The sequence below is a fragment of the Tamandua tetradactyla genome, chromosome 6 (assembly GCF_023851605.1).
Source record: "Tamandua tetradactyla isolate mTamTet1 chromosome 6, mTamTet1.pri, whole genome shotgun sequence".
Taxonomy (NCBI): Eukaryota; Metazoa; Chordata; class Mammalia; order Pilosa; family Myrmecophagidae; genus Tamandua; species Tamandua tetradactyla.
In genome coordinates, this window is record NC_135332.1 from 86,150,545 (window position 1) to 86,163,520 (window position 12,976).

The 12,976-nt window shown below is 44.2% G+C and overlaps 1 protein-coding gene across 2 annotated transcripts in view; it reads right to left on the reverse strand.

The window, feature by feature from the left end:
- The window catches only part of DENND3 (DENN domain containing 3), a 96,016-nt gene that overhangs the window by 17,457 nt on the left and 65,583 nt on the right, over nucleotides 1-12,976 (reverse strand). For both annotated transcript variants that reach the window (XM_077166675.1, XM_077166674.1), the window contains exons 15-17: nucleotides 8,891-9,061; nucleotides 7,036-7,165; nucleotides 5,379-5,486 (exon numbers count right to left, since the gene is read on the reverse strand). In XM_077166675.1, coding sequence (XP_077022790.1) covers nucleotides 5,379-5,486; nucleotides 7,036-7,165; nucleotides 8,891-9,061 — 409 coding nt within the window. The remainder of the gene's footprint in view (nucleotides 1-5,378; nucleotides 5,487-7,035; nucleotides 7,166-8,890; nucleotides 9,062-12,976) is intronic.

Consider the following 12,976-nt stretch of genomic DNA (forward strand, 5'->3'; position numbering starts at 1 on the left):
TGAAGGCTCCTTTTCACTCCTGGTACCAATTATTTGTGCCTTCTCTCTTTTTCCTCTTGATCTGCCTTCCTAGGAAATTACTGCAGTGTATTTTCTTTTTCTCTTTTCAAATAGTCAGCTTTCAGCTTTGTGGATTTCCTCCACTGTGTTTGCTTTCTATCTCACTGAGTCTTTTGTCATTAATCCCTTCCTTCTACTTTCGTTGGGTTTAATCTGTTGTTTGTTTTCTAAATTCTTTAGATAAATCCTTAGATCTTTGATCTTCAGCCTTTCTTCTTTTCTAACATAATCCCCACTGAGGAATTACCCATTTTTTATATGGTCAGGGTTAATACAGGTTTCCCATGTATATTAGTTTTCTAAAGCTACCGGAAGGCAATATACCAGAAATGGAACAGCTTTTAAAAGGGGAATGTATTAAGCTGCAAGTTTACAATTCTAAGGCCATAAAAATGACCAAACTGAGGTATCCAGGAGAAGATACCTTGGCTCAAGAAAGGCTGATGTCTGTCGCATGGGAAGGCACATGGCTGCTGTCTGCGGGTCCTTGTTCCCGGTGCCGTTGCTTTCAGTCTCTGATGCTGGCGGTTTCCTCTCTAAGTGTCTGTGGGCCTCGCTTAGCTCCTCTGGGACCACTCTGGGTTCTGGCTTAGTCAGCAGCTCACGGGAAGGCACATGGCAATGCTGCTGGGCTCTGCCCATGACCAGGCATCTGCTCCGTCCACACCCCGAGCATCTCCAAACATCTCTGTCTATGTCAGCTCTGAAGCAACTGTTCTCCAAGAGGCTGCATCAGATTTCTTCAAAATGTTTCTCCTTTTAAAGACTTCTATTAAACTAATCAAGACCCACCTTGAATGGGGGGACCATGTCTCTGTGGAGATAATCTAATCAAAAGTTTCTGCCCTACAGTGTTGGATCAAGATTAAAGGACATGGCTTTTCTGGGGTACACAACACTTTCAAACTAGCACACCCATGTATTTATTTGAACTAGAAATTTTCCTTCAAACACAATTTTAACTGCATCCCAAAGGGTTTGATATATTGTGTTTCTGTTATCATTAAGTACAAAACATTGTCTAATTTCCATTGTGATTTCTTCTTTGACCCATGGGTTATTTAGAAATGGTCTCAACTTCTAGATATATGTTACTGATTTTTAGCTTAACTACACTGTGGTTAGAGAACATACTATGTATGATGTCAATTCTTTAAATTGCTGATGCTTGCTTTATGGCATCAGTGATGGTAGGTTCTCTTATACAACTGAAGAGGAGGTGGATTTTGAAACTCTTGGCAGTATCCAATTTATAAACCATCAGATCAAGTTTGCTAATCATTTTTCCAAATCTTCTCTAGCCTAATTGATTCCTCTGTCTCTTCTGTCACTGAAAGAGGGTATGTTAATTTCCTATTATGCAATGCCTACAAGAGAGTATCTTTTAGAGATACATATTGACATATTTATGGATGAGATTCTATGATATCAAAGATGTACATCAAAATAATTCACTGGCAGGGAGAAGGAAGGTATCCTCCTCTGCAGGATTACAGAGGAAATAACATTGCCCATGGCTTGATAGCTGTTGATTCTGCATGACAGCTACATCGGGCTTCATTACAGTCTATTTTTTATATATGTTTGAAATTTTCCATAATAAAGTTTTAATTTTCCGCTATTATTTTGGATTTGTCTGTTCCTCTTTTGGATTCTGTTCATTGTTGTTCTATATGTTTTGAGGCATACAAATAAACGTGTTTTATTCTCTGGTGAACTGTATTTATTTACCATCTCAAATGCCTTGAATCATCTCTGATGATTCCCCTTACCATAAAGTCTTCTTCATCTGATATTAAGATAGCTACAAGTTTACTTTTGTTAGTGTTAGCCCAGGATATTTTTCGATCCCTTTACTTTAAAAATTTCTGTACACTTACATTTTAGCTGTGTCACTTATAAAACACCATGTAGTTAGGTTTGGATCTGTTTTGGTTTGGTTTTGTATTTTGGTCTTTGAGCAGTCTGCAAAATCTTGATCTTCTCAATGAGCTATTTTGTCTGTTTACAGTAATGTAATGGATATATTTAGGTTAAACTACAACATATTACTAAGTAATTTGTATGTACTTTATGCCCACATTTCTCCTTTTTTGCCTTCTTTTGGGTTTATTATTTTCTATTATTCTACTTTTCCATCCACCACTTACTTGGTAGTTATTTTATTATGCTCTAAGTATTACCTTAGGGCCTATATATTTCAACATATATGTAAGAACTAATTAGTACTTTTACCTCTTCCCATAAAATGCAAAATCTTAGAACACTTTTAACATCACTCAGACCCCTAACTGTGTGTTATAATTGTCACATATTTTAATTCTGTGTAAATTTTAACTCCCATCAAGTCATGTTTTTATGTAGTCATTATTTCTTTATATTTACCCACATATTTATCTTTTTAATTGCACTTCATTCCCTCCTGCATCTCTGATCTTCCAATGGAATAATTTTCCTTCTATCTAAAGAACAATGGTTACTATTTCCTTTAATTTGTGACTACTGTTGATGAATCGTATGTTTTTCTTTGTCTAAAAATGTCTTTATTTCACCTTCATATTCAAAAGATATTTTTGCTGGTACACAATTCTAGGGTGGCAGTTGTTTTCTTTTGGCAGGTTGAATAAATCATTCCATTGTCCTCTGGCCTCCATTGTTTCTATTGAAAAGTTAGCTTTTAATATCACAGTCCTCTTTTGAGAGTGAAGTCTTTTTTTTTTTTTTTTTTTTTTTTTTTTTTTGCCATGGGCAGGCTCTGGGAATCGAACCCAGGTCTCTGGCATGACAGGTGAGAATTCTGCCACTGAGCCAACATTGCACCTCCTGAGAATAAAGTCTTTTAACATAGTGTTCTTTTAAGGCTTTCTCTTTGTCTCTGCTTCCCAGCAGTTTTATTATGATGCACTTTGTTCTTTTTTTATCATCATGTGTAGGGCGGGGGGGGGGGGGGCAGTTATAAGACTTTCCAAATCTTTAGCTTGATGTATTTTGAAGTTTTGAAAATTTTTCAGGCATCATTTCCTCAAACACCGACTATGCCCCCATTTTCTCTTTCTCCTCTTCTTCTAGGATTAAATTGTATATATTTTAGATGTTTTCACTCTGTTCCATATCTCTGTTATGCCCTTTTATTTATTTTCCATCCTTCTGTCTCTCCATGCATTATTCTGGATATTATTTTCTAACTTATCTTCCAGTTTAATTCATCTTTTCTAATTGGATTTTAAACTCATCCACTGAGTTCATGATTCCATTACCGTATTTTTTATTTTAGAAGTTAATTTTTATAATTTCCAGTTCTCTAATGAAATTTTCAAACTTGTCTTTTATTTCCTTTAAGATATAAATTATAGTTATTTGACAGTCTGAATCTCCATTATCTAGATCCCTTGTGGAATTGTTTCTATCATCTATTGCTTCTCCTGACTTTTTATTCGTATTATCTTGTCTCTTTATATGCTTGGTTATATTTTATTTGTATGCAGGTAGGTAAGTAGGTAGGTAGATTAGACAGACAGATAATGTGAAGATTAGTATAAGGTTATATTCTTCCAAGAAAATCTACATCTGCTTCTGGCAAGGGCCGGAAGTACTACCCAGTTCACTTTAATCCTATGTTTCTCAAGCTTTTTCTCATGACCATCTTCCTGAGGAGAAGAATTAATTTGAAATCTCCCTAAGGAAAGTGAATACTAACAAATGAGGTTTTGTTGAGTAGGAATGAACTTTGGAGCACCACAAACCTAAGATATTTAAGAATTTTTCACCTATCCAAGAACCAATTTTATACTTGGGAGAGACGTTGCCCCATTGAGACTGCATACTTTAATCCCATCAGAAATGGAGATTTTGGAGCTGGGCTTCAGTGCCTGCGGGCTAGACTACTTCCAGTTTCCGTAACTCCTAAATCCTTTGGCGTTACTCCTGTACTCCTTACTTCTTGGCAGATTATGAACTTGGGTTTTTGTCCCTCTAACCTCATGAGGCTATCAACAGCGCTACTCAACTTCTTAGCTTCTCGAAAATTAGCAGACACAACCTGGGAGAAAGTGGCCCCACTATTCTTCACAGATGTTTTTTACATTTAGTCCAGCTTTCTAGTTGTTCTCAGTGGGACAGTTCATCAAAATTACTTAGCCCATTACGACTAGAAGCCCAGAGTCCAGTCAGTTTTAATTAAGAGGAAAGTGTGAAGCAAATCACTTGGATATAAAAATACTGTTTATTCAGATGCCATGATGAAAAATGTCTTGTTCTGTGATATTAAGAAAAGTTCATTTACAGTCTAGTGAACTAAACAAAGAGCCTTCATTAGATAACTCAAGTTAAATCTCAAGTAGGATGAAATTTGATTATGCTCTCTTCTCTTGCACATTGCTTTGTGGTTTTCCTGACATAGAGTGGAGAATAAAAACTCTCTCTCTGGCAAGTTGTTTTACTACAGAGCCTCTCTTTATCATCTGAAACTTAAAGCTCCATGTTTGTGAATCATCATACAACTGCAGGAAGTTATAAGACATGAAGAGGGAAGGAGATAATGGGCATTGACCAAAGATGCTTATTGACAATTCAGACATGAATGAAATGAAAAAGTTTACTTGATTTTAAAATTCTTTCTACCACACAGAACTAAGTTCCTTTGTCTTCCAACACTATAAAACCCTCAGTGTGGCCATTCTTTACAAATTGGAATTAAATAAAAGTGTTTTTCAAATCTACAATACAATGGGACTTTTGTTTATACTTTGATACTTGCCAGCACCAATTTCTTTCTCCTTTCATCATCTGATTGCAACTTGTAGGAAACTGAAAAAATTTATGTATAGAGGGAAGAATATACTATGCCACCAAGCAAACAAAAAAAAAATATTGTAATACATTCAGATCAATAAAGGTAACATGTCTGTACAATACCTAAGAAAATAAATATCTGAAGTGAACTCATTTTACCATCGTGACAAAGGGATCAGATTAAATAACTTCCACATGAGGTAATGTGAGCAAAGGTGCTTTAGAAAATATAAAATGCTATTTGAACATAAAGGATTATTATTCTGAGTAGAACTTACATGTAGAGCTCCTGTCCCATTTCAAAATCTCTTCCAGGCTTCCCCATGGCACTGGTCACTGTGAGGTGAAGTTCATCTCATCGCTCAGGATTCCCTGCTCCTCACCATCCCCCCAAAAGAGGCAAGAAAAACCCTCATCCTCATTTGCTTTCTGTGCTACCTTCTCTTTCACTTCAGGGATGGCCTTGCACATAAGTCTAAATTTATCAGACTATTTTTTTAAGTAGCAATAAATAAATATCTCTTTACCTGGTGTGTATAACAAGACGTCAATGGCTTGTGGGAAAGTTTCTCCTGCAGAAGGATTTATTTTGTGCTTCAGTGTCTCTGAGGTTGTTTTTGGAACTGCCATGGGCACTAGAATGCAAACACTTTGGGTATTATTCACTAGGAACGATGAAATTGACCCCCCTCCTCAACAACCTCAGAAATTCTGCTCCCTTTAGGATATTAGCTTTTGGGTAAAACTCTGACGTGCGTGACTGTGAAGCTCTCTTTTCATCCGGGCATCCTCCTTCCTGCTCACCTTTCTGCAAACTTCTGGTGAAGGACTGGAAGTGGGAGGGCATTTCTCCAGCATTTTGCCCTGCTTTTGTTTAAGCTCAGCTGGAAGCTCTATCAGCTAGCTGCCCCCCAGCAACCAGTACACAGCACCCAGCAAAGAGAAGATTCAAAACCTCTCTCAGGACCTAAAAATTCCAAAAATGGAACCCAGAGACCTAACTCAGGAGCAGGTTCCCACTCTCTGCAGGGCTGACACTCGGAGCTGGATAATTCCCAACGGAGCAGGGCTGAACCGTGTCTGGGGAGATGCTTAGCAGCATCCCTGCCGCTACCTCCTCAATACCAGCAGCTCCCTTCTAGTTGGGACAAAGGGAAATGTCTCCAGACATTGCCAAATGCCTCCATCCCCAGGGGTCAGTGCAATATCAGCCCCACTGGAGACCCACTGCCCATCAGGATAGTCTTTCCCCCTCCTTTCCTCCTGAACATTCCACTAGTGTCTCCAGACAAGCCCCTAAAACTGCCTCTTCTCCAAAGCCTCCCGTGGAGGCAACCCAAATGCTCATCAACTGATGAGTGGGTAAATAAAAATGTGGTCTCTCTGTGCAATGAACTATTATTATTTGGCAATAAAAAGAACCACTGATACATGCCGCAAGCTGGAGGACTCTTGAAAACATGCTAAATGAGAGAAGCCACAAAGGACACATTGTACCACTCCATTTCCATGGAATGCCCCAAATAGGCAAATCCACAGACAGAAAGTAGATTGGGGATTGCCAGAGCTTGGGGAGCTGGGGAAAATAGGGGGTGACTTCTCCAAATGGGATAGGGGTTCTCCTTGGGGTGATGAAAATGTTCTAAAGTTGATGTGTGATGGTTGCACAAGTCTGTGAATATACTAAAAAACCCTGACCTGTCCACTTCAAATGGGTGAACTGTATGATGTGCGAGTTAAAACTAAACTAGAAAATAAATAAAATTAGAAAATACAAAAGCCCAAAACAGTGCATGCAAACAAAACTAGGTATCCTTTTTAAAACATCCCCACTTGGCGGGGGGGACGTAGATGAATCTTACACGGCTGACTTCACTTGACAGACGTCATCGTGGCGTGCCACACGTTAATAGCAGCAGCAGTCCTCTCTATTGCATCTTGCAAGACGATAGGTTTTAGGGGATCATTTAAAAATTAAAACAAAATTCAAATAGAAGTAGCTGAAATAGATGCGCACAGTGATTCTCGTCCCTTTGCAGGTTACTAGGCTTGGAAAATCTCCCCCCAGCCCCAAAATGCTGAGAAACCTGAGGTCGGGTCTAATTGATAAAGCAAGTGCCAACCAGAGAAAAGCCCTGAAGCTCTCAGGCCTGTGCCGCTGTGCCAGGGACGCACTCATCTTACTTTCGCTCTTCATCTTGTCCAAATAAGATAACTTGGAGGCAGCGTAGACAGCGCCCGGCGTCTGCAGAGTCCCCACCACGGCGTCCATCAGCAGGACATTTGTCAGCGCTTGCTGGATGTACTGAGGGTCCTGAGTGAGAGGCGGGCAAGTTCAACAGAGTAAAGAGCATCCAAACCACCTCACTGGGGGGCCGCGCGATCGCAAAATAAAACACTTCTAAAGAGGAGCTTTTGCAAAACAGTAGAAGAGTTTAAATAAATAATGAATTGCTTTGATGTCACATCATGTCCCCCCTTCCATGCTGATCTGAAGCAATGATGTACCCCAGGAAAGTCACGTCCTTTAATCCTCATTCAATATTGCTAGGTGGGAGCTTTTTGATTGTCTCCATGGAGATGTGACCACCCAACTATGGGTGGTTTCTATGGAGATGGGGGTCTCCACCCATTCAAGGTGGGGTTGCTCACTGGAGCCCTTTAAGAGGGGACCATTTTGGAAAAGGTCCTTTTCCAAAGGACTTTGGAAAGAGCCATCAGAACTGACAGAGCCCCAGGGAAGCCACTGAAGATTGCTGGAGAGAAGCTAGCAGACATCACATGTGCCTTTCCAGAGAGGAATCCTGAACTTCACTGGCCTTTCTTGAAAGAATGTAACCTCTTGTTGGTGCCTTAATTTGGACATTTTCACTGCCTCAGAACTGTAAACTTACAACCTAATAAATTCCCCTTTTTAAAAGCCGTTCCGTTTCTGGTATGTCACTTTCTAACAGCTTTCAAACTAGAACACCCTCTATCCCAGTTAAGACATGTGTTGACTGTTCATACTAGCAGCCAGCAAACTTTTTCTATAGAGTTGGGTAGCAAATACTCCAGACTTTGGGGGCCCCATGGGCCCCATTACATCTGCTTGACTCTGTCACTGTAGCCCCAAAACAGCTATGGGCATTACGTAAATCAGTAGGTAGATAGCTGTGTTCCAATAAAACTTTATTGACAAAAACAGTCTGCCAGCCTCTGGCCCTTCCTTTGACTACACCGGTTTATGCCAAATAAAGAGAAAGGTTTGCGGGGAAGTGAAATCAAATGGTTCCTCCACAAGTCCTAGGAAGCTGCAATCTCGGGAAGCACCTATGCACACCTCCCACTCCACACAAAGCCTCGCCCACATTCCCAGCCTTGACCCCTCCCATTCCTGGGACCTGCCACCGACAGCCAGGCCTGTCTAATGTCTGCCCTGGGACGGGCTGCACCAGCCTGCCTTCCTCTGATGACCGGTGGGCACAGCGCCCTGTTACAACCTGGCTGTGCACTGGTTCACATGGAACCCCTCTGTCCTATCAGATGTCCTCCCTGGCGTGCCCCCCAGCTGCTACTGCCATCCCTGGCATCCTTTGCTGCTGCAAAGTTTTAATGTGTTGTGTGACCCAACGCCATCGATTTAGCCCAAAGTAAATGAAGGTGCAAGAGTCCCTGGGAAACAGAGAGAACCCAACGCCCTCTGCCCCAGCAGAACCCTTGTCCGCGATGACCCGGAGTGGAGGGTCACTCAGAGGTGGGGTGGACGGAGCCAACACAGTCCACCCCACCCTCCCCGGGACGTCACCAACAGAAAGGAAGTGGAGGGGAGCAGACGAGGGCGCCCCCAGTTCCCCTGGACCCAGGGATTCTAGGAGTCCCTCCTGCCCAGACACACCACGCCATCCTCTGCGCCTTCCAAAAAGACCATCGAACCCAGCTCGCTCTACCGGGAGCAGCAGGCCCGCGGCCCGAGTGTGAACACTGGTCACCCAAAGGCCTCCAGCGCGGAGTTGAACTTTAGTGCCACTAAAAAAGCAAAAGCCACCCATTTCCAGACCTTGTGGTCGTCGGCCAGCTTCTTGCCAACCCACATCTCCTTCACCATCAGGTGCCAGAGGTCACACTCGGTCTTAAGGTTGGCTTCGAAGACTTCTTTTTTGGAGACCATTTTAATTTTTAACGTGGGTATTCTCAGGAGCAGAAAAGCTACGGTAGTACTTTTGACTTCCTGTGGAGGCAGAAGAAGAAAAGAAAGTTCAGTAAAAAAAAAAGTCACATACTTAAAAAACATTTGGATCGAGGGGTTGCAAGGGTCGTTTGGTGGTAGAATTCCCGCTGGCCATGCAGGGGACCCAAGTTCTATTCCCGGCCTGAGCACTTCCCCCCACCCCAAGAAAATTCAACAAATGGTGCTGCAATAAAGGGATAGTCACGTGGAGAAAGAACGAAATGGGACCCCACCATACACCATGCACAAAAAAATTTTGGATCAGTGAGAATGACGGTTTGAAGCGGAATGTACCTAGGGAAAGTCACGTTCAGAAAAGATAAGCCAATCCATTGGCTGGGGGTGTGGCCTACGGTGCGTGGGAGCTTTGGATTAGGCTGTTCCAGTGGACACTGCCCCACGTGGGTCTTAATCCAATTCTGGAGTCCTATAAGAGGATAAAAGGCGGAGAGAAGGCACAGAAAAAAGCCCAGAGAAGGTGAGAGAGAAGCCACTGAAGTCAGAAGCTGGAAGCACGGACACCGAGGAGAGAGGGGAGAGGCCAGCGGACGCTGCCACGTGCCTGCCCGTGTGACGGGGGGCCAGGACAGCCAGCAGCCCGTCGTTGGGAGAAAGCACTGCCTGATGGTGCCTCGATCTGGACATTTTCAGTCTCAGATGTGTAAGTTTACGATTTAATAAATCCACATTGTAAAAGCCAACCCATCTCTGGTACACTGCATCTCGTCAGCTTTAGCAAACCCAAGCAATGAGAGAAAGAGACGATGGAGAATCTGAAGTTAAAGAGCGGTTGGTCTAAAAACCAAGGCAGTCCTTGTTGGCCAAAGGCAGTGTCGAGAGAGCTGAGGGGTCTCGGGCTTCAGAGGGGAAAGCCAGAAGGGGCTGCATGGGCTATTACTGTAATGTGAAGGGGGAAGAAAGGAAGGCTGGAAAGGTTGGGGGGCCCACCCCCACCCCCACCCCGAGAGAGCCCGGAGGGAGCTCCCAGAGCTGAGGCTGGTCAGGGCAAGGGAGTGAGGCCACAGCTGGACATGGGAAGGGGCTGCAGTGCCGGGAGGTCGCGCCCAGGAGGGAGCCCCTACACCACATAGGGAGGCCCTGGCTGCAAAAGCTAGAGAACTGAGATGCAGACAGCTGGAGACCATGCCCCTTTCCAAACAGAGGCCCGGAGCCCTCAGGAGGGCACGGACAGGGAGCGGGGACAGGGAAGTAAGCCAAGTCACGGTCCTTGAATGCACTACACCCACACGCTGCCCGGACCCAAACCCCGTCACCCACATCCCCCACCACCTGCCAGCCCCCGACCCCAGCACCAAGCCCCAACCTCCAGGACCCGTGCATCCTCGCCCCACCCCCCGCCCTGTGCAGGCACACGCCCGCACCCCACCCCTCAACACCAACCTCCCCGCCGTGCACACGCACACCCCACCCCATCCTGCACATGTGCACAGCCCCACTCCAGCCACCCCCGTGTCCCACACATGTGTGTACCCACACTTCCCTCCCTGTGCCTGTGCACTGACACCAGGTCCCACCCCCACCCCCACCCCCACGACCCACTCACAAGCGCCCCCCATGAATTGTGCACCTGTGCCCCACCCCCATGCACTTCCATGTCCCGGCCCACCCCCGGCCACCCCACACAAGCCTGCACCCACACCCCGCATCCCCCACACCCGTGTTCCACTGGCCCCAGCCCAACACCCACAGCCCCCACTCTCCTGCCCTGCCACCCCTGTGCCCCAACCTTTGCCCGCTGAACCCCAGTGTACCGGTACCCATTAGCCCTGTACTCCACAAGCGTTCCCACGCCCCGCCCCAGGTGCCAGCCCCTGCACACGCCCACAGCACCCCAGTCACCTCCTGCTGTGCCCTGCCTCCATGTCCCCCACACCACGCCCTGCCCCTGTACTTCAAGGCCTACCCAAGCTGTACCCCGCCCCATGGCCCCCATCCCCCACACCCACAACCCCACGCCCCACCCCCGACGAACCAGGGCACCAGCATGGCACGCCTGCCCCATACCTAGCCCTGTGCCGCAACCCGCCACCATGCCACTGTGCCCTGCCCCACACCTTGTGTGCTGCCCCATGCCTGTCCCTCCAATGCAAAGCTTTAGACTGCTGAAGGAAATCAACTCCCACAGTCGCGCTGCCAAGATAATTACATGCCTTGAGGGCAACAGAAAATCACAAAGCAGATGAGGATGCTGGCAGTTCTAGCCCAGCCTAATGACCAAATCAAAGTACTGGAGGAGACACAGAATTTGTAACAAGTAATCAAAGATGTTCAACAACTCTACCACATAAAATCAGTGGGTTGGCTAATGGCATAAAGGAGATCAAGAAGACACTAGAAGAACATAAAGAAGAATTTGAAAGAATAAATAGGAAAATAGCAGATATCACTAAAAAAATTACAGAGATAAACGAAACTGTAAACCAAAATATACTAGAGACACACAATACAGATTCAAAAGGGCAGAAGAGAAAATAACCCATGCGCATTTTTATAAGAACAAATTATTTTGAATGCACAAAAGAATAAAGGGTAAAAAAGATGGAAAACTTAGAATTGGGTCTCAGGGAAATGATGGACAACACAAAACACACAAATAGAAGAATCATTGGAGGTGGTATAAGAGTAGCTCAGTGGCAGAATTCTCACCTGCCATGCCAGAGACCCAGGTTCGATTCCCAAAGCCTGTCCATGCCAAAAAAGAAAAGAAAAGAATCATTGGTGTCCCACGAGGAGAGGAGAAGAGTAAAGGGCTAGAAAGATTAGTTAAGGAGACAATGGGGGAAAACCTTTCAACCCTTACAAAAGACATAAATATACAAACCAAAGAAGCCCAATGAACCCCAACAGAAAAAATCCAAATAGACATACTCCAAGACATATACTAATCAGTCTGTCAAATGTTGATGAGAAGCACAAAATCCTGAAAACGGCAAGAAAACCACAATCTACTCCTGTGATGGTGAAGTTCTGGTATCAACTTGGCCAAGTGATGATGCCCTTAACACAGGTGTATTTTGTGGCTGGTTGATAAACCGGAAGGCTGGTGTATTAAATCATCAATCAGTTGACTGCATCCATGGCTGATTACATCTGTCATCACCAAGGCATGTATCCCACAAGGAGATAACCCCATCAGTTGAAGACTATTAAGGGAGAAGAGAGACTCCTTCACTACTTCTTTGGCCAGCGAGCCTCTCTTGAGGAGTTCGTCCAGACCCTTCATCAGAGCCGCCTGCTCCACAGCCTGCCCTACGGATTTTGGACTCTTCCATTCCCACGGTTGCATGAGACACCTCTATAAATCTCATATTTACAGATCTCTCCTGTTGGTTCTGTTTCTCTAGAAAACCCTAACACACCTACGTACAAGGCAAACCACATAAGACTGAGTCTGGACTGCTCAATGGGCACCATGAAGGTGAGAAGGCAGTGGTATGATATGTTTAAGATCCTAAAAGAGAAAGACTTCCAGTTATGAATTCTGCAACCAGCCACATTTTCCTTCAAAAGTGATGAAGAGATTAAAATTTTCACAAACGAATGCTAAGAAAATTTGCCAACAAGAGACAGACACTACAAGAAATTTGTCAACAAAAGACAGGCACTACAACTAAAGGGAGTTGCTGAGCACCAAAGACAGGAGAGGGAGGTCTGGAAGAGAGCACAGAATTGAAGAGTACCAATAAAGGTAACTCAAAGAACAAAAGAGAAAGAGGGAAAAGAATATATAGCTCTGACAGATAAAATCCAAAAGATAAGATGATAGGTTCAAGAAATGCCTTAACAGTAATAACATTGAATATTAATGGACAAAACTCACCAAGCTGTAAGCAAAAGCAAGCAGGAGTGGCTATACTAATATCAGACAGACAGACTTTAAATGCAAAGACATCG